The sequence below is a fragment of the Bombina bombina genome, chromosome 11, assembly GCF_027579735.1.
Source record: "Bombina bombina isolate aBomBom1 chromosome 11, aBomBom1.pri, whole genome shotgun sequence".
Taxonomy (NCBI): Eukaryota; Metazoa; Chordata; class Amphibia; order Anura; family Bombinatoridae; genus Bombina; species Bombina bombina.
In genome coordinates, this window is record NC_069509.1 from 72,502,982 (window position 1) to 72,526,018 (window position 23,037).

Sequence of the window (23,037 nt, forward strand, 5' to 3'; positions counted from 1 at the left end):
ATAGGGGTTAATAACTTTTATTAGTGGCGGCGATGTTGGGGGAGGCGAATTAGGGGTGTTTAGACTAGGGATTTATTTTAGAGTGTTAGGTTTAAATATAACTTTCTTTCCCCCATAGACATCAATGGGGTTGCGTTACGGCGATCGCCATTCCACACTTTAGGTGTTAGTTTTTTTCTAACACTCTCTCCCCATTGATATCTATGGGGGAAAGCGTGCACGAGCACGTCAAATCAGCCCTTGGCTTTTGTGCGGTATGGAGCTTAAAGGGACACTGAACCCAAATTTTTTCTTTTGTGATTCAGATAGAGCATGCAATTTTAAGCAACTTTCTAATTTACTCCTATTATCACATTTTCTTCCTTCTCTTGGTATCTTTATTTGAAATGCAAGAATGTAAGTTTAGATGCCAGCGCATTTTGGGTGAATAAACTGGGTTATTCTTGCAGATTGGTGGATAAATGCATCCACCAATAAAAAACTACTGTCCAGAGTTCTGAAACAAAAAATAAGCTTAGATACCTTCTTTTTCAAATAAAGATAGCAAGTGAACGAAGAAAAATTGTTAATAGGAGTAAATTAGAAAGCATGCTCAATCTGCATGCTCAATCTGAATCATGAAAGAAAAAATGTGGGTTCAGTGTCCCTTTAACGCATCATAACGCACATTGAAGGAGGCTTTTCAGTAACTCGTAATGGCAGCGCTATGGAGAGTGAAATAAGGCAACTTTTATGGCATTATTTTCGCACCCTGTTCAGCGCAAAACTCTTAATCTAGGCGATTGTGTGTAGTTACTGTGATGAGAGTAGGATGTGATGTCACTAGTTTGGGGGCGGGGCTTAGGTCCGGTATCTCTGTCATTTGTGCGCAGCCTGTATGAATTAGCTGAATTCTGTGAGTTTGGTGTTGCAAAAGAAGAGCAAATCAGAGACAGAATAGTTATTGGAATTGCAGATGCTGAAGTCTCCCTGAAGCTGCAGTTAGAGCCTGATTTAACGTTAGACGGGGCTATTAGGATGGCCCGCCAGAGTGAACTGGTGAAAAAGCAAAGTGCTGATCTGAGGTCTGAGAGTATTGTGGATGAAGTGCAACAGTCTAGGAAAACTGCTAGTGAAAGGCACAGTGTGAGCGGTAGATCTAAAGTACTGGAAAGGCCTAGAAGTGGATGGGCGCAACATGGCCGATGCACGCAGTGCTACCGGGCTCATGATCAGAGTGCTATATGCCCGGCCAGAGATAAAAGATGCAGAAAATGCAACAGAATAGGCCATTTTGAAGTGGTGTGTAAAACTGAATACATTAAGGAGATGCAGGTGGACAGTGACCAGGAGGGTCAGGAAGTGTCTTTTGTGGGGTCTGTTGTGGAACGGACAAGCTCAGAGGAAGATTGGAAAGTTACTTTTACTGTAATGTAATTTATGAAACTGCCTCGACAGCCCCAGCTGGCGAAGGTTACTACAAATGTCCATAGTCCTGGTGGCCGCATTGATTGTGTGGGGAAATTTCTTGCCAGCTGTGAGTAAAAGCAAAGGAAGTTCACCATGTGGGTGCATGTGATCCGAGGTCAGTGTGTTAACAGTTTACTGAGCAGAAAAGCAGCCTGTGACTTGGGCCTCGTGGCCAGAGTGAATGAGATTTCCGAAGATATGTTTGGCGAGTTGGGCCTACTGAACTGCAAACCTGTCCGTATAGCACTTAAAAGTGACGCAGTCCCATACAGTATTTCTACCCCTCGTAGAATCCTGTTCCCGCTCATGCCTCAAGTGGAGAAAGAGCTTATGCGCATGAAGTCTATGGGGGTTATTGAAGAGGTTGTGTAAGCGACTGATTGGTGTGCCCCCATTGTTCCAGTTGCAAAGAAAAACGGAAAGGTGCGCATCTGTGTGGACCAGAAAAGGTTGAATAAAGCAGTGAAGAGAGAGAGATTTGTGCTGCCGACATTAGAAGATATAGCTCCAAAGTTGGCTGGGGCGAAGTTCTTTTCCACATTAGACGCTTCTAGCGGCTTTTGGCAGATCCCTCTGGATCCAAAGTGCCGCAAACTGACTACCTTTATCACACCGGTAGGTCGGTTCTGCTTCTGCAGACTCCCCTTTGGGATATCCTCCGCTCCTGAAATCTTTCAAAGGGAAATGAGTTCTCTCCTGAGTGACCACGTGGGCACAGCGGTCGTCATGGACGACATTCTAGTGTATGGGTCTACAGTGGAGGAGCATGATCAGCATTTAAGTTGTGTGCTACAGGCTATCAAAGAGTCTGGGCTGAAGCTGAATAAAGAAAAATGTAATTTTAGGAAAACTGAATTATGCTACTTTGGGCATATCATCAACGGGGATGGCATCAAGCCAGACCCCAAGAAAATTTGTGCTATTGAACAGATGAAAAGCCCTTCTGATGTACATGAGCTGAGACAGATATTGGGCCTTGTAAACTACGTGGGCAAGTTTCTTCCAGATTTATGAACAGTTTTACACCCTGTCACAGAGTTGCTTAAGAAAGACGTTGCCTGGGTCTGGGAACCTTCACAAGAAAAAGCTTTTCTGCATACCAAGTCCCTGCTGGGGTCTGCCCCAGTGCTGGGGTTCTACGACCCTTCAAAAAAGACTGTGGTTAGTGCCGATGCAAGCAGTTATGGGTTGGGGGCTGCACTCCTGCAGCTGAATGACAACAAACTACAGCCTATCGCCTACTGTTCCCGCACACTGACGGCTGCAGAGTCAAAATACGCTCAAATTGAGAAAGAGTGCATGGCTGCAGTTTGGGCCTGTGAGCGCTTTCAGCGTTATCTAGTGGGTTTGGAGAAATTTAGTCTGGAAACTGACCACAAACCGCTAGTCCCTCTAATCAATTCTTATGACATTGACAAAACACCCTTGAGATGCCAGAGACTTTTAATGAGACTGCTCAGGTTCAATGTTCAGGCAGTGCATGTGCCGGGGAAACAACTGGTTGTGGCAGATACACTATCCAGGCTCCCGCTGGCTGCTGCTGAAGAATCCTCCACGGAATCGGATGTGAAAGTGTATGTTGATTCAGTTGTGGCCTCTAAGTCCATTTCTTCAAGGAAACTGGAAGAGATAAAGAAAGAGACATATTTGGACACAGATCTGCAAGAAGTTATAAGGTACATAAAAGAAGGCTGGCCCGAGAGCCGGGCAGCCTGGATGTCTTTAAATGCTTACCAGCCAGAGAGGTTGCAGCTCACGGAGCTGGAGGGGTTGGTGCTGTTCCAAGACCGCATTGTAATTCCTGTCAGCATGAGGAAGGAGATGTTAAACAGGATTCACGATGGCCACTTAGGCATTACAAAGTGCAGAAAAAGGGCAGCTACAGCTGTGTGGTGGCCTGGGATCAGCTCCGACATTGCAAATCACGTGTCTAAATGTGCCTTTTGCCGGGAACGCCGGCCTACTCAGAGAAGGGAGCCCTTGATGTCTACTCCGCTGCCTGCGGGGCCGTGGCAGAAGATAGCTGCTGATTTGTGTGAACTGCACAGGAAAAAGTTTCTTGTTGTGATCGACTACTATTCCAGGTATTTGGAAATTGCACCCCTGAATGATATCACAAGTCAGGCCGTTATCATTCACCTAAAGAGCTTGTTCGCCCGCTGGGGCATTCCAATGGAGCTGGTGAGTGATAATAGTATGCAGTTCGATTCTACAGAGTTCAGTGCTTTCAGCAGGGAATATGATTTTGTACATTCCACGTCAAGTCCACATTATCCGCAGGCCAACGGAATGGCTGAAAGGGCAGTTCAAACAACAAAATTCATTCTAAAGCAATCTGAGCCGTACCTAGCCCTCTTGTCATACAGGGCGACGCCCATTCAAGCCACCGGGTTTAGCCCGGCACAGCTGATGCTAGGACGCCAGATTCGCACCACTTTACCCTCAGTGGGTGTCTTCAAGCCGCCTGGCCCTGTTCCTCGGGACGAAGTCCTTAGGAGGGATGAAGAGGCCAAAAAGGGTTATCGTTTCTTCTACGACAGGAGACATTCTGTCAGGCCTTTACAGGAACTGAAAGCGGGCCAAAGTGTCAGAATTAAACTGGATGATGAGAAGAAATGGAAGACGCCTGCTACGGTAGTGGGCCGCTCTCCAGAACCAAGGTCTTACACAGTCCTTACAGAGGGAGGGACGGTTACACGCCGTAACCGAAGACATCTTCAGCCTGTACCTGAGAGTCTGGAACCGGATACCTCAGTACCACCGCCGGTGGGATCCCCTGTTCTAAGAGAGGTGCCTTCCCCTCAGCAAGATCACAGCGGGGATATATCTTTGCCTCCAGCAGACTCTAATTCACCATCTTCTGTATCAGAGGACAGTTCATGCAAAGTTACTTCGAGCGGAAGAGTGGTGAAACTTCCGGCCCGATATAGGGACTGACTTTAGCTAGAACAGTGACCGGAAGTATGGGCAGAATAATCCCATGGTCACTGTGGACTAGGGTAGTCTACCCCGATGTCCAAGTCAGGATGTAATTTATTTGTTCATGTTTTCTAATCTATCTGTTTATATAATGTTCAAAAACAAAAATGTTGTTGTATACTCTGTGTACCTTGTTATTTGTTATATGCAAATGTATGCTTCGCCTTTGAAAAAGGGGAAGATGTGATGAGAGCAGGATGTGATGTCACTAGTTTGGGGGCGGGGCTTAGGTCCGGTATCTGTGTCGCAGTTAGTTTAGTACAATCAACCTGTCTAGATGTGAATTGCTATGCTCTGTAATAAAATAGAGTTGTACCATCATTGCTGTGTCCTGCATATGTCCTGCATCTCATGACAGTTACTATTCCTTTGTAGTTGTGCACAGCATTTTAATGTTCCTAAAAACAATTTATTTTCTGCTGTGGAAGCACAATAGCTTGTAGCCTGCAACACACCAGTGGGCGATATAGACCTGCTATGAAACCTTTTTCATTTTGGGTTCTAGGGAGATGGCTGAGCTGGAAAGAGATTTTCCCGTGGGCATCTGTGAATTTAATGACTCCAATTTGACTGGAACAGGGTCACCAGCTGCAGGTAAATACTTGGAAATGTGACAATGTTTCTGTGTGTATTTCTTATTCTTTCTTATGAAACATAACACTTTGAAGCACAAATAACCAAGGATTGAAACTGAGATTAAATCCCTCAAATTAATGATATTTTCACTTCTGGAATTACCTGGGTTTGATGTTTAATATCTAAACCTTACTTTAAAGGAACGTTAAACTAAATATTTTCTTTAATTTATAGGGACAGGCAACTCCAAAATTGTTATTGTTTAAAAAGATAGATAACGCCTTTACTACCCATTCCTCAGCTTTGCACAACAAACATTTTTATATTAATATACTTTATAACATTTAAACCTCTACATTTCTGCCTGTTTCTAAGCCACTACAGGCAGCCTCTTATCACATTTTTTTTATTAGATTTTCAAAAAAAGAGACTGCTAGTTCATGTGATAACATTGTGCTCTCTCCTGTGAAGTTGTGGCTGACACTGCACTAATTGGCTAAAATGCAAGTCAATATATACTAAATAAATAGCCATGTGATCAGGGGGCTGTCAAACGAGGCTTAGATACAAGGTAATCACAGAGGTAAAATTATATTAATATAACCATGTTTGCTGTGCAAAACTAGTGAATATTGGAGTAGACTGTCCCTTTAAGGTATAATTATCTATGGTAAAAACAAAATACATTGCAATGCATTTTCACGATTTATTTTGTCAGCTATTCCTGTAATTTACCTCTGAAAATCTTTTTTTTTCTTTCACTGCTATCAGAAAAGTTGGAGTGCATTCTGCAAGATCCAGAACCCTGTCCCTTGAGTATTCTGCATAGCGATTAATTAATGAGTATAGGAGCTTATTTTTATCCATTTATACTAGCCAACAGCAAAAAATATGCCACTGAAAATATTTTTTAAAGGGTATATCCCTGGACTGCAAGACAATGCACATTTTGCTAACAAATTATTTAAAAATGTGTGTATATATATATATATATATATATATATATATATATATATATATATATATATACACACATATATGTATACATTGTATCTATCTATTTATCTATCTATCTACACACTGTGAGATTTCTACCATTCTTTAACCTTTTAATGCCGTTATGCCGTTGTATTCCGTCACAACGGCACTGGGCTTTAAAGCCGTTATGACGGAATACAACGTCATCGCAAACGGCTGTCCTGAAGCCTACTACGCTGTTCCGATGTAAATTTTTTAACCCGGTCATGAAAGGATTAAAAGAAAATCTGGCAATACCAAATATTATAAAAATAAAATCGTAGTATTTTAACTTTCACTTGACAATTTTAACCCACAATCTACTTGTCTCTAATGGTTCTAAATAAGATGATGACCAAAATAATTATTTCCTGGAAGAAACGTGTAAATGTTTTTTGTCACCTGTGTAAAACTTGTATAGCTTTATTGATATAACAATAAAATAAAATGCTGTGAATGTTTTCCTAATATTTGAACGATTTCATTAACTGAGTGAGAAAGGTTAGCCAAGTCAGGTTTTTTTTATGCTATAGAGAAAAAAGTCACTTGAAGGGAGATATGATTTGTAATATATAGTGCTTTTGGAGTAAACTCTGTTGTCAAGGGAACTATCCTGGTAAAGAGGTTTACAAATATCAGCTGCCCATTGTTTGATGTTAAAAAAATATATATGCAGTATATTTACAAAGAAATGTTTTATGGTGACTGTAGTCAAATTGGACTACATTATATATTTATTGCTGATTCCTATAAATCTGATGATTGTTTAATTAGCTCTTCCAATAACTGCTCTAGTTTATCTTTATAGCGGATATAAAATGTGAATAGATTGTTTTGGAGAGAACAATGCCCTAAAATTATTTGTAGGTAATAGGTATTGATTGTCAATATGAAAAATAACTATTAAATTGTAAGTACAGTGAACATAAATAGATCACAAATAGGTTATTCTATTTGCAAATGAGACTATAGTAAAAGCAGCACAAATATAAAAGGAAAAGGAAATTAAAGGGTCATAAAATGTAAAATATAAAATACTCTAATATGTTAGGGGATGTTAATATTGCACTGTTGCTTCTGCATAAATATGTTTAATGCCTGGGAAGCAATGCACTACTGGGAACTAGATAAACACATCAGATAAGCCAATGGAAAGAGGCATATGTGTATAGCTACCAATCATCAGCTAGCCCCAAGTAATGCATTACTGCTACTGAGCCTATTTAAGTGTTCTTTTCAACCAATGATACCAAAAGAACAAAGTACATTTTGTAACAGAGCTAAATCATGAAAATGTAATTTTGAATTTTTTTTTGCCATTTGAAAGTATTTTTTAATAAATACATCAGAAAGAAATTGCATTGCAAAATATCTACACACAAAGGGCCAGATTACAAGTGGAGCACTATTTAACACTACTGCTCGAGCGTTAACTGCACTAGAAGTAAGCTTTTGCGCTTGTATTATGAGTTGAAAGTAAACTGTTTTTAAACTTACAATATGGCGTGCGCATTCACGTATTCCCCGATAGAAGTCAATAGAGCAAAAAAAACTAACACACTCGCGCAAACCCGATTGCATATTCTCATGTGCGTTAACCCAACATGAGAAAATGAATATTTCACATTCCAATGTTCTTCACATAGAGGAAAATGCTATATTTATTCATAAATATTTCTACATATATCTGATAAAATATATATCTATATACATATATATATATATATATATATATATATATAACACACAGAGAAAACCCAGCACTCACTTACAAGCTCTCAGCTAAGATTTAAAAGCAAAAATGGAAGGGTTAGTCACCGCATCTGGCCAAATGGGACAAGCTCAGGTACCACGTCAAGGTCCTTTCCAATACCTGAGACCCTAAAACAGCCACACAATGCAAGCTTTCAAATCCAAACAAACTGAAAACAAGGGAAGGGTGCACAGGAATATGTAACCACCCTAGACATATACAAAACACGGAAGGGAACTGCACTCTCATACCGGACCGGGTACACATCCCATGACCCTGCAACATGCTCAGCCCTGGGTGCCACTGGCACTCACAGGAAGCTGTGCTGTCCCCAGAGCCACAAGCAGTTAACCCCAGACAGGTCTGGGTGCAAGAACCATATGGAAAATTACAAAACAATTTCCGTGTTTTGTATATATCTAGGGTGGTTACATATTCCTGTGCACCCTTCCCTTGTTTTCAGTTTGTTTGGATTTGAAAGCTTGCATTGTGTGGCTGTTTTAGGGTCTCAGGTATTGGAAAGGACCTTGACGTGGTACCTGAGATTGTCCCATTTGGCCAGATGCGGTGACTAACCTTTCCATTTTTGCTTTTAAATCTTAGCTGAGAGCTTGTAAGTGAGTGCTAGACTTTCTCTGTGTGTTGTATTAATTTGTTTTGTAATTTTCCCTATGGTTCTTGCACCCAGACCTGTCTGGGGTTAACTGCTTGTGGCTCTAGGGACAGCACAGCTTCCTGTGAGTGCCAGTGGCACCCAGGGCTGAGCATGTTGCAGGGTCATGGGATGTGTACCCGGTCCGGTATGAGAGTGCAGTTCCCTGCCATGTTTTGTATATATATATATATATATATATATATATATATTTATAGGAATGTCTATTTATAAAAACTTAGAACAAATTCTGCTATCTGAAGAACATTGGAATGGGAAATATTTACAGTGAATACATAGTGTAGATACCCATATAAATACATAAATTCATATGTACATATATATATATATATATATATATATATATATATATATATATATATATATACATATACATATTTAGGCAAGGATATGTATGTATGTCTATTATAAATCCCTTTGCAGCCTTTTTTTTACTAACACCTGAAACCTCATATCTTTGAGCCATTATAACTTTTTTGTGCAATTTTTTTTAATATTTTTTATTAGATAGTGTTATGAATGTAACTGTACTTTTTAATGTATTTTTGATGTTTTGTGACACTTCTTTGTTTTGCAAAACAGTTAACCAGTGCTCTCAGGTTGCGGTCATCATTCTAGCATAAATCACAATTGCGCATAAGCGATTGTGTTTTCTTTCAACTTTCAATATGAGCGGTAAACACGACAAGTGCAAACACCCGCAATAAACCCCTTTATCGCTTGCGCGAAACTGTTAGCGCTCCACTTCTAATCTGGCCATCAATAAGGCCAAGTTTACATTGTTGATGTTAATCATTTTCAGTTGGCCAATAAACAGCTGCAAAAAGGCTGACACTATTTAACAGTTTTCAAAGCTGCCAGATTTTTATTTTACTCTAGCTAAATTATGGAAGCAGATGGTTGTGTTTTGGCTCCCACTAAAGTCGATAGGAGTTGAAAAACAATAAGGGATAGATTACAAGGGGAGCGCTAAATATCGCTTGCGTGCAAACGATATTAGTGCTCCACTTTGTAATACCAATGCACGCTAATGTGCGCTGGTATTACAAGTTAAGCGCAATGATAGATAGATAGATGGATAGATGGATAACAGATAGATAGATAGATAGATAGAATGATCATAGATCGACTGAAATATAGATGATAGAGATAGATAGATAGATATGGATAGATAATAGATAGATAACAGATAGAAAGATAAACAGAAAGATAGACAGATAGATAACAGATTGACAGGTAGATAGATAGACAGATAGATAACAGATAGGCAGGTAGATAGATAGAACGCAGATAGATAGATAGATAGATAGATAGATAGATAGACAGATAGACAGGTAGATAGACAGATAAAAGATAGACAGGTAGATAGATAGCAGATAGATGATTGATAGATTGATTGATTGATAGATAGATAGATAGATAGATAGATAACAGGCAGATAGATAGATAGATAAATAACAGATAGACAGGTAGATAGATAGATAGATGATAGATAGATAAATAACAGGCAGATAGATAGATAGATAGATAAATAACAGATAGACAGGTAGATAGATAGATAGATGATAGATAGATAGATAGATAGATAGATAGATAGATAGATAGATAGATAGATAGATAGCAGATAGATAATTGATAGATTGATAGATAGATATACACACACAAACTAATGAGTGTGCTAATTCAATCTGTATTGAAGCTCCTTATCTATTTACCCTCTCTGTATCTAAGATGCAATATCTGTGATATCTAAAATATTCTAAATCTTGTGAATTACTTTAATGATATTGGAAAAACAAAGTGTTGCAACTGAAGAGAGTTATTGAGTAATTGAGTGAGTCTTACCCTGTTTTTGACTATAAGGTCATGTATGTTATAGTTAATAAGTTACATATTGAAATTGGCATTTGACATATTATTTTCAATCTATTCATATAATTATGAATCATTATGTAAGGAGTTACTATATGAGATATTCTGTTGTGATTTCTCAGTGGATATAATGTGCCCCATGTTATAAACTGCAGATGAACAAGGTATCAAATTTGTAAACCTGTCCACCTGCCTTTGTGGTGAATGGGCAGTGGACTCTAGGCTTGACAATCACCCCGAATGAACCAAGAACTGATGATTGGATTCTCAATATCTGATAGAAATGTCACCATCTAAAAGAGAGCTTACCATATAAGGTTTTATAAAATGAAATAATGGATAAGTCAATGGAATATGATGTTTAACAAAAATAAATGTAGTTGCCAAAAAAAAAGCAGGAATGAACACTGGACAGTAGTACGTTTTACTTTACTCTTCTCTTCAGTGAAGACATAGGGGCCGAATTATCATTGTGCAAGCGGACATGATCCGATATTGCGTATCATGTCCGCTGCACATCGAGAAATGCCGACAGCATACGCTCTCTGCATTTATCATTGCACTAGCAGTTCTTGTGAACTGCTGGTGCAATACCGCCCCCTGCAGATTTGCGGCCAGGCCATCAAGCCCTGTGCAGAGCTTGATAAATATGCCCCTTTAAGTAATTACTACAGGTTAGTTTTAAATGAATGGAGAAAATGCAAGCTTTGGAGCTTTTTGGTATCTAACATACTTTACATTTCTTGTCATACTCATTCTATTCATGAACTTTGAATCTAACATCAATATCCTCCATTACATAGATGCCTATAGCCTTGATTTCAGTCTTCATTAGTACTGAGGAAGATAGATAACGGTTTTCTGTGGTTTTCATATAAATGGTGGATTATACTGTAAGCTAATGAGCAAGGCATATATAAGTATGCTGTGATGGAACAATGATGGTGGAAGTGTCATAAGACCACCAGGTCAGGTGTAAATGCCAGGTGAACCAAACAGTTGCCTAAAGATCCTGCTATTGGGGTACAGTATGGTAATCAGATGGTATTAGCGCTCCACTTTGTAATATCAGGGAATAATAAGGTGCACTGGCATCAGAACATCACACAGGGAAGGGGGTAAGTAGCACAACGATGGGCAGCATTTTTAAATATACAGTATATGTATATAATTATATACATATATATATATATATATATATATATATATATATATATACAGGTCTATGGGAACACACAGTTCCCATAGACCGCAATGTAAAGGCAATGTTTACTCCCCACTTCCACAACATTTAGGAAAAAAATTATTAAGAGAGAATAATTTGCATTTATTACCAATATGGCCATTTTAGTAATAAATGCATATTATTCTCTATTGATGTATGTAGCCTTTATACCTCAATAAAACACACAAGTGGTATCTCTTCAGTAGAAAATCTTTTAAAATCAGAAGGTGAATATACATCGGGAGAGATCCAATTTTTGGTAGATTTGTTAACTATCATATTGCACTGCAATTATTTTCTTTTTATGGATACTTTTTATCTGCAAAAACAGGGAACTGCCATGGGTTCCAACGTCGCCCTCACATACGCCAATATTTTCATGGGCAACTTTGAGGAGCACTTTGTTTACTCCAATAAGTTGTTCTTGCTCTATGGCGCCTCCTGGTGGAGGACAATAGATGATAATTTTGGTGTATGGTTGGGTGACGTTGGAACTCTGGTAGAGTTTGTTGAGGATCTGAATAACACAGTACAAGGCCTTAAATTCACTCTGGAAATGAGTGGAACAGGAATTAATTTTTTAGATTCTCATGTATATATGGAGAATGGTTCTTTATATTCAGATTTATATGTTAAACCCACAGATAAAAACAACTTATTAGAGTTTGGCAGCTTTCATACCATTAAGCTATACCTAAAAGCCAATATCTAAGGGTTAAGCGCATAGTGACTGACGAGACTAAATGCAAATTGAGATTAAAAGAAATGTCTGATAAATTTAAAGAAAGAGGATATCCATCCAAATTAATAGAGGAACAATTACAAAATGCAATTCAAACTGAAATTATAACACATGATAAAAAAAATAACAAAAGAAGTAAAGTTGATGAACAAGAGAGGCTAATTTTTATTACTCAGTATAATTGACTTAGTCCCAAAATTAATCAGATTGTGAGACAAACATAATTTATGCTTACCTGATAAATTTATTTCTCTTGTGGTGTATCCAGTCCACGGATCATCCATTACTTGTGGGATATTCTCCTTCCCAACAGGAAGTTGCAAGAGGATCACCCACAGCAGAGCTGCTATATAGCTCCTCCCCTAACTGCCATATCCAGTCATTAGACCGAAACAAGCCAAGAAAGGAGAAACCATAGGGTGCAGTGGTAACTGTAGTTTAAATTAAAATTTAGACCTGCCTTAAAAAGACAGGGCGGGCCGTGGACTGGATACACCACAAGAGAAATAAATTTATCAGGTAAGCATAAATTATGTTTTCTCTTGTAAGGTGTATCCAGTCCACGGATCATCCATTACTTGTGGGATACCAATACCAAAGCTAAAGTACACGGATGAAGGGAGGGACAAGGCAGGCTTAAATGGAAGGAACCACTGCCTGTAGAACCTTTCTCCCAAAAATAGCCTCTGAAAAAGCAAAAGTATAAATTTTGTAAAATTTTTAAAAGGTATGAAGCGAAGACCAAGTCGCCGCCTTGCAAATCTGTTCAACAGAAGCCTCCTTTTTAACGGCCCAGGTGGAAGCCACAGCTCTAGTAGAATGAGCTGTAATCCTTTCAGGGGGCTGCTGTCCAGCAGTCTCATAGGCTAAGCGTATTACGCTCCAAAGCCAAAAAGAAAGAGAGGTTGCCGAAGCTTTTTGACCTCTCCTCTGTCCAGAGTAAACAACAAACAGTGTAGATGTTTGGCGAAAATCTTTAGTAGCTTGTAAGTAAAACTTTAAAACACGGACCACGTCCAGATAATGTAAAAGGCGTTCCTTCTTTGAAGAAGGATTAGGACACAATGATGGAACAACAATCTCTTGATTGATATTCTTGTTAGAAACTACCTTAGGTAAAAACCCAGGTTTGGTACGCAGAACTACTTTATCTGAATGGAAAATCAGATAAGGAGAATCACATTGTAAGGCAGATAACTCAGAGACTTTCCGAGCCGAGGAAATAGCCATCAAAAACAGAACTTTCCAAGATAAAAGTTTGATATCAATGGAATGAAGGGGTTCAAACGGAACCCCTTGAAGAACTTTAAGAACCAAGTTTAAGCTCCATGGGGGAGCAACAGGTTTAAACACAGGCTTAATTCTAACCAAAGCCTGACAAAAAGCTTGAACGTCTGGAACTTCTGCCAGACGCTTGTGCAAAAGAATAGACAGAGCAGAAATCTGTCCGTTTAAAGAACTAGCTGATAATCCTTTTTCCAAACCCTCTTGGAGAAAGGACAATATCCTAGGAATCCTAACCTTACTCCATGAGTAATTCTTGGATTCACACCAATAAAGGTATTTACGCCATATCTTATGGTAGATTTTCCTGGTGACAGGCTTTCGTGCCTGTATAAGGGTATCAATGACTGACTCGGGGAAGCCACGCTTTGATAAAATCAAGCGTTCAATCTCCATGCAGTCAGTCTCAGAGAAATTAGATTTGGATGATTGAAAGGACCTTGTAGTAGAAGGTCTTGTCTCAGAGGCAGGGTCCATGGTGGAAAGGATGACATGTCCACTAGGTCTGCATACCAGGTCCTGCATGGCCACGCAGGCGCTATCAAGATCACTGATGCTCTCTCCTGTTTGATTTTGGCAATCAGTCGAGGGAGCAGAGGAAACGGTGGAAACACATAAGCCAGGTTGAAGAACCAAGGCGCTGCTAGAGCATCTATAAGTGCCGCTTCTGGGTCCCTGGACCTGGATCCGTAACACGGAAGCTTGGCGTTCTGGCGAGACGCCATGAGATCCAGTTCTGGTTTGCCCCAACGATGAACCAATTGAGCAAACACCTCCGGATGGAGTTCCCACTCCCCCGGATGAAAAGTCTGACGACTTGGAAAATCCGCCTCCCAGTTCTCTACACCTGGGATATGGATTGCTGATAGGTGGCAAGAGTGAGTCTCTGCCCAGCAAATTATCTTGGAGACTTCTAACATCGCTAGGGAACTCCTGGTTCCCCCTTGATGGTTGATGTAAGCCATAGTCGTGATGTTGTCCGACTGAAATCTGATGAACCTCAGGGTTGCTAACTGAGGCCAAGCTAGAAGAGCATTGAATATTGCTCTTAACTCCAGAATATTTATTGGGAGGAGTTTCTCCTCCTGATTCCACGATCCCTGAGCCTTCAGGGAATTCCAGACTGCACCCCAACCTAGAAGGCTGGCATCTGTTGTTACAATTGTCCAATCTGGCCTGTGAAAGGTCATACCTTTGGACAGATGAACCCGAGATAGCCACCAGAGAAGAGAATCTCTGGTCTCTTGATCCAGATTTAGCAGAGGGGACAAATCTGTGTAATCCCCATTCCACTGACAGAGCATGCATAGTTGCAGCGGTCTGAGATGTAGGCACGCAAATGGCACTATGTCCATCGCCGCTACCATCAAGCCGATTACTTCCATACACTGAGCCACCGAAGGGCGCGGAATAGAATGAAGAACACGGCAAGATTTTAGAAGCTTTGATAACCTGGATTCTGTCAGGTAAATCTTCATTTTTACAGAATCTATCAGAGTCCCTAGGAAGGAGACTCTTGTGAGTGGGGATAGAGAACTCTTTTCCTCGTTCACCTTCCACCCATGTGACCTGAGAAATGCCAGAACTATGTCCGTATATGACTTGGCAATCTGAAAGCTTGATGCCTGTATCAGGATGTCGTCCAGATAAGGGGCCACTGATATACCTCGCGGTCTTAGGACCGCCAGAAGCGATCCCAGAACCTTTGTAAAGATTCTTGGAGCTGTAGCTAACCCGAAGGGAAGAGCCACAAATTGGTAATGTCTGTCCAGAAAGGCAAACCTTAGGAACCGATGATGATCTTTGTGAATCGGTATGTGAAGGTAAGCATCCTTCAAATCCACTGTGGTCATGTACTGACCCTCCTGGATCATAGGTAGGATGGTCCGAATAGTTTCCATTTTGAACGATGGAACTCTGAGGAATTTGTTTAAGATCTTTAGATCCAAAATGGGTCTGAAGGTTCCCTCTTTTTTGGGAACCACAAACAGATTTGAATAAAAACCCTGTCCCTGTTCCTACTGTGGAACTGGACAGATTACTCCCATAACTAGGAGGTCTTGCACATAGCGTAAGAATGCCTCTTTCTTTATCTGGTTTACAGATAATCTCGAAAGGTGAAATCTCCCTTGAGGAGGGGAAGCTATGAAGTCCAGAAGATATCCCTGAGATATGATCTCCAACGCCCAGGGATCCTGAACATCTTTCCCACGCCTGGGCGAAGAGAGAAAGTCTGCCCCCTACTAGATCCGTTACCGGATAGGGGGCCGTTCCTTCATGCTGTCATAGAGGCAGCAGCAGGCTTTCTGGCCTGCTTGCCTTTGTTCCAGGACTGGTTAGGTTTCCAGCCCAGCTTGGATTGAGCAAAAGTTCCCTCTTGTCTTGTAGCAGAGGAAGTTGATGCTGCACCTGCCTTGAAGTTTCGAAATGCACGAAAATTAGACTGTTTGGCCTTTGATTTGGCCCTGTCTTGAAGAAGGGTATGACCCTTACCTCCAGTAATGTCAGCAATAATTTCCTTCAAACCAGACCCGAATAGGGTCTGCCCCTTGAAGGGAATGTTAAGTAATTTAGACTTTGAAGTCACGTCAGCTGACCAAGATTTAAGCCATAGCGCCCTACGCGCCTGGATGGCGAATCCAGAATTCTTAGCCGTTAGTTAAGTCAAATGAACAATGGCGTCAGAAACAAAAGAATTAGCTAGCTTAAGTGTTCTAAGCTTGTCAAGTATTTCAGTCAATGGAGTAGCTGTCTGAAAGGCCTCTTCCAGAGACTCAAACCAGAACGCCGCAGCAGCAGTGACAGGCGCATGGCATGCAAGGGGCTGCAGGATAAAACCTTGTTGAATAAACATTTTCTTAAGGTAACCTTCTAATTTTTTATCCATTGGATCTGAAAAAGCACAACTGTCCTCGACAGGGATAGTGGTACGCTTTGCTAAAGTAGAAACTGCTCCCTCCACCTTAGGAACCGTCTGCCATAACTCCCGTGTGGTGGCGTCTATTGGAAATATTTTTCTAAAAATAGGAGGGGGGGGGGGGAAACGGCACACCGGGTCTATCCCACTCCTTATTAATGATTTCTGTAAACCTTTTAGGTATTGGAAAAACATCAGTACACACCGGCACTGCATAAGTCTACACAATTTCTCTGGTACTGCAATTGTGTCACAGTCATTCAGAGCAGCTAACACCTCCCCAAGCAATACACGGAGGTTCTCAAGCTTAAATTTAAAAGTAGAAATATCTGAATCAGGTTTCCCCGAATCAGAAATGTCACCCACAGACTGAAGCTCTCCTTCCTCAGCTTCTGCATATTGTGACGCAGTATCAGACATGGGCCTTAAGGCATCTGCGCGCTCTGTACTACGTCTAACCCCAGAGCTATCGCGCTTTCCTCTGAATTCAGGCAGTCTGGCTAATACCGCTGACAGGGTATTCTCCATGATTGCCGCCATGTCCTGCAAAGTAATCGCTATGGGCGTCTTTGATGTACTTGGCGCCATTTTAGCGTGAGTCCCTTGAGCGGGAGTCAAAGGGTCTGACACGTGGGGAGAGTTAGTCGGCATAACTTCCCCCTCGCCAGAATCCTCTGGTGATACATTTTTTAAAGATAAAAGTTGATCTTTATTGTTTAAAGTGAAATCAATACATTTAGTACACATTCTCATATGGGGTTCCACCATGGCTTTTAAACATAATGAACAAGGAGGTTCCTCTATGTCAGACATGTTTATACAGACTAGCAATGAGACTAGCAAGCTTGGAAAACACTTTACATCAAGTTAAACAAGCAATATAAAAAACATTACTGTGCCTTTAAGGGAAACAAATTTTGCTAAAATTTGAAATAACAGTGAAAAAAGGCAGTTAAACTAACGAAATTTTTACAGTGTATGTAACAAGTTAGCAGAGCATTGCACCCACTTGCAAATGGATGATTAACCCCTTAATGCAAAAAACGGATTAACAAATTGAAAAAAACGTTTTTAAACAGTCACAACAACTGCCACAGCTCCACTGTGGCTTTACCTTCCTCAATATATGACTTTTGAAGTCTTTTGAGCCCTTCAGAGATGTCCTAAAGCATGCAGGGGACTGCTGAGGGAAGCTGAATGTCTCTGTCTGTAATTTTAACTGCGCAAAAAAGCGCTAAAATAGGCCCCTCCCACTCATATTACAACAGTGGAAAGCCTCAGGAAACTGTTTCTAGGCAAAATTCAAGCCAGCCATGTGGAAAAAACTAGGCTTCAATAAGTTTTATCACCAAAGCATATATAAAAACGATTAAACATGCCAGCAAACTTTTTATATTGCACATTAATCAGAGTATATACCTCTGATAGCAAGCCTGATACTAGTCGCTATTAAATCACTGTATTTAGGCTTAACTTACATTAATCCGGTATCAGCAGCTTTTTTCTAGCAAATTCCATCCCTAGAAAAACTTAAACTGCACATACCTTATTGCAGGATATCCTGCACGCCATTCTCCCTCTGAAGTTACCTCACTCCTCAGACATATGTGAGAACAGCAGTGGATCTTAGTTACTTCTGCTAAGATCATAGAAAAATGCAGGCAGATTCTTCTTCTAAATGCTGCCTGAGATAAAATAGTACAACTCCGGTACCATTTAAAAACAATAAACTTTTGATTGAAGAAAAAACTAACTATATTACACCACTTTCCTCTTACTACCTCCAGCTATGTTGAGAGTTTGCAAGAGAATGACTGGATATGGCAGTTAGGGGAGGAGCTATATAGCAGCTCTGCTGTGGGTGATCCTCTTGCAACTTCCTGTTGGGAAGGAGAATATCCCACAAGTAATGGATGATCCGTGGACTGGATACACCTTACAAGAGAAATATTGGCATATAATTAGGGACTGTAATCCACAAATAGAAGCCTTTAAAAATATGCCTATGACAGCATTTAAGAGAAACAAAAGTCTCAAAGACCAATTGGTCTATTCAGATATTGGAAGTAATAAGAAAATTATACAAAAAACAATAGGGAGTACCAAAACTGGTTGTTACCCATGCCTGAATTGTAGCCACTGTGGATTAATGATCAGAGGAGAATTTTTTTACCATCCAACCAATGGTAACAAATTCAAGATTGGAGAGCATCTCACTTGCAGATCAACATTTGTTATCTATCTAATCAAATGTCCATGTGGTTTTATTTATATTGGCGAGACTTGTAGAGGGGCCAGAGATAGACTTACAGAACATAAGTGAAACATTAGACGCAAAAATAAAGAAGAGCCTGTTTCCTCTCACTTCCTCTCCAGGGGACATAACATCAGCCAACTTCGGTTTCAGGTTATTGAACAAGTGGCTGTCCCCAGGAGAGGAGGTGACAGGGAACACCTTCTAAAAATAAGGGAGATGTATTGGATAAATAAATTGGACACTATGATACCTAAAGGTCTTAATAAAGACTTTGATTGGAATCTATTTTTGCAAAATGACATATATTTGTTGTGTTATATTGTTTTTTTATTATTTTTTTTGTATATAATAGTTTTACTTTACCTATGTTTTTAACTTTTGGAGTTTGGTACATTAAGGGTTAATATTGGATTTGAAAGATGTAATACCAATATGTTACCAGTAGATGTCACTATAATGTTACCTAGAACTCTGTATTATCCAGGTGAGGGTATAAAAGGAACAAACCTGCATGCAATCAGTGTACATGACTAAGAGACTATTGTAGGTTCGAAATATTGTTCCTGTAAACTTTTGGACCCAACTAAATGAGAATAAAGGTCTTTTAAACAAAGATTTATTCTGGTGGCTGAAGTGCTTGGATGTATGATCACTTGGATTGAAAAGATTTGGCAAATCTTAATTTGTGCCCCACAAACAGGTGTGCTGTTCTCCTTCCTCCTAGATACATATACATATAGAGTGCAGGATACGTACAGCAGTGGTTCTGAGAGATACGGTGCAGAGTGCAGGATACGTACAGCAGTTGTACTGAGAGATACAGTGCAGAGTGCAGGATATATACAGCAGTGGTACTGAGAGATATGGTGCAGAGTGCAGGATATCTATAGCAGTGTTACTGAGAGATACGGTGCAGAGTGCAGGATATGTACAGCAGTGGTACTGAGAGATATGGTGCAGAGTGCAGGATATCTATAGCAGTGTTACTGAGAGATACGGTGCAGAGTGCAGGATATGTACAGCTGTGGTACTGAGTGATAAATTGCACAGTGCAGGATTTGTACAGCAGTGGTACTGAGAGATACATTGCACAGTGCAGGACATGTACAGCAGTGGTACTGAGAGATATGGTGCGAAGTGCAGGATATCTATAGCAGTGGTTCTGAGAGATACGGTGCAGAGTGCAGGATAAGTACAGCAGTGGTACTGAGAGATGTGTTGCAGAGTGCAGGATAAGTACAGCAGTTGAGAGATACGGCACAGAGTGCAGGATATGTATAGCAGGGGTACTGAGAGATGTGTTGCAGAGTGCAGGATATGTATAGCAGTGGTACTGAGAGATACGGTGCAGAGTGCAGGATATGTACAGCAGTGGTACTGAGAGATACGGTGCAGAGAGCAGGATATCTATAGCAGTGGTACTGAGAGATATGGTGCAGAGTGCAGGATATCTATAGGAGTGGTACTGAGAGATACAGTGCAGAGTGCAGGATATGTAAAGCAGTGGTACTGAGAGATACGATGCAGAGTGCAGGATATGTATAGCAGTGGTACTGAGAGATACGGTGCAGAGTGCAGGATATGTACAGCAGTGGTACTGAGAGATACGGTGCAGAGTGCAGGATATGTACAGCAGTGGTACTGAGAGATACAGTGCAGAGTGCAGGATATGTACAGCAGTGGTACTGAGGGATACGATGCAGAGTGCAGGATATGTATAGCAGTGGTACTGAGAGATACGGTGCAGAGTGCAGGATATGTACAGCAGTGATACTGAGAGATACGGTGCAGAGTGCAGGATATCTATAGGAGTGGTACTGAGAGATACAGTGCAGAGTGCAGGATATGTACAGCAGTGGTTCTGAGAGATACGGTGCAGAGTGCAGGATATGTATAGCAGTGGCACTGAGAGATACAGTGCAGAGTGCAGGATATGTACAGTAGTGGTACTGAGAGATACCGTGCAGAGTGCAGGATATGTACAGCAGTGGTACTGAGAGATGTGTTGCAGAGTGCAGGATATGTATAGCAGTGGTACTGAGAGATACGGTGCAGAGTGCAGGATATGTACAGCAGTGGTACTGAGAGATATGGTGCAGAGTGCAGGATATCTATAGCAGTGGTACTGAGAGATGTGTTGCAGAGTGCAGGATATGTACAGCAGTGGTACTGAGAGATACGGTGCAGAGTGCAGGATATGTACAGCAGTGGTACTGAGAGATAGGGTGCAGAGTGCAGGATTTGTACAGCAGTGGTACTGAGAGATGTGTTGCAGAGTGCAGGATATGTACAGCAGTGGTACTGAGAGATACGGTGCAGAGTGCAGGATTTGTACAGCAGTGGTACTGAGAGATACGGTGCAGAGTGCAGGATATGTACAGCAGTGGTACTGAGAGATACGGTGCAGAGTGCAGGATTTGTACAGCAGTGGTACTGAGAGATACGGTGCAGAGTGCAGGATTTGTACAGCAGTGGTACTGAGAGATGTGTTGCAGAGTGCAGGATATGTACAGCAGTGGTACTGAGAGATGTGTTGCAGAGTGCAGGATATGTATAGCAGTGGTACTGAGAGATATGGTGCAGAGTGCAGGATATCTATAGCAGTGGTACTGAGAGATGTGTTGCAGAGTGCAGGATACGTACAGCAGTGGTTCTGAGAGATACGGTGCAGAGTGCAGGATATGTACAGCAGTGGTACTGAGAGATACGGTGCAGAGTGCAGGATATGTATAGCAGTGGTACTGAGAGATACGGTGCAGAGTGCAGGATTTGTACAGCAGTGGTACTGAGAGATGTGTTGCAGAGTGCAGGATATGTACAGCAGTGGTACTGAGAGATACGGTGCAGAGTGCAGGATATGTACAGCAGTGGTACTGAGAGATATGGTGCAGAGTGCAGGATATCTATAGCAGTGGTACTGAGAGATACAGTGCAGAGTGCAGGATATCTTAGCAGTGGTACTGAGAGATACGGTGCAGGGTGCAGGATATGTAAAGCAGTGGTACTGAGAGATACGGTGCAGAGTGCAGGATATCTATAGCAGTGGTACTGAGAGATACGGTGCAGAGTGCAGGATATATATAGCAGTGGTTCGGAGAGATATGGTGCAGGGTGCAGGATATGTAAAGCAGTGGTACTGAGAGATACGGTGCAGGGTGCAGGATATGTACAGCAGTGGTACTGAGAGATACAGTGCAGAGAGCAGGATATCTATAGCAGTGGTACTGAGAGATATGGTGCAGAGTGCAGGATATCTATAGGAGTGGTACTGAGAGATACAGTGCAGAGTGCAGGATATGTAAAGCAGTGGTACTGAGAGATACGATGCAGAGTGCAGGATATGTATAGCAGTGGTACTGAGAGATACGGTGCAGAGTGCAGGATATGTACAGCAGTGGTACTGAGAGATACGGTGCAGAGTGCAGGATATGTACAGCAGTGGTACTGAGAGATACAGTGCAGAGTGCAGGATATGTACAGCAGTGGTACTGAGGGATACGATGCAGAGTGCAGGATATGTATAGCAGTGGTACTGAGAGATACGGTGCAGAGTGCAGGATATGTACAGCAGTGATATTGAGAGATACGGTGCAGAGTGCAGGATATCTATAGGAGTGGTACTGAGAGATACAGTGCAGAGTGCAGGATATGTACAGCAGTGGTTCTGAGAGATACGGTGCAGAGTGCAGGATATGTATAGCAGTGGCACTGAGAGATACAGTGCAGAGTGCAGGATATGTACAGTAGTGGTACTGAGAGATACCGTGCAGAGTGCAGGATATGTACAGCAGTGGTACTGAGAGATGTGTTGCAGAGTGCAGGATATGTACAGCAGTGGTACTGAGAGATACGGTGCAGAGTGCAGGATATGTACAGCAGTGGTACTGAGAGATACGGTGCAGAGTGCAGGATTTGTACAGCAGTGGTACTGAGAGATGTGTTGCAGAGTGCAGGATATGTACAGCAGTGGTACTGAGAGATACGGTGCAGAGTGCAGGATTTGTACAGCAGTGGTACTGAGAGATACGGTGCAGAGTGCAGGATATGTACAGCAGTGGTACTGAGAGATACGGTGCAGAGTGCAGGATTTGTACAGCAGTGGTACTGAGAGATACGGTGCAGAGTGCAGGATTTGTACAGCAGTGGTACTGAGAGATACGGTGCAGAGTGCAGGATTTGTACAGCAGTGGTACTGAGAGATGTGTTGCAGAGTGCAGGATATGTACAGCAGTGGTACTGAGAGATACGGTGCAGAGTGCAGGATTTGTACAGCAGTGGTACTGAGAGATACGG

At 41.3% G+C, this 23,037-nt stretch overlaps 1 protein-coding gene across 1 annotated transcript in view; it reads left to right on the forward strand.

The window, feature by feature from the left end:
- The first annotated feature begins 4,937 nt into the window (after positions 1 to 4,937).
- Positions 4,938 to 23,037, forward strand: part of LOC128641854 (melanin-concentrating hormone receptor 1-like) — a 235,382-nt gene continuing 217,282 nt past the window's right edge. Inside the window, exon 1 of the mRNA XM_053694415.1 lies at positions 4,938 to 5,022. Coding sequence (XP_053550390.1) covers positions 4,938 to 5,022 — 85 coding nt within the window. The remainder of the gene's footprint in view (positions 5,023 to 23,037) is intronic.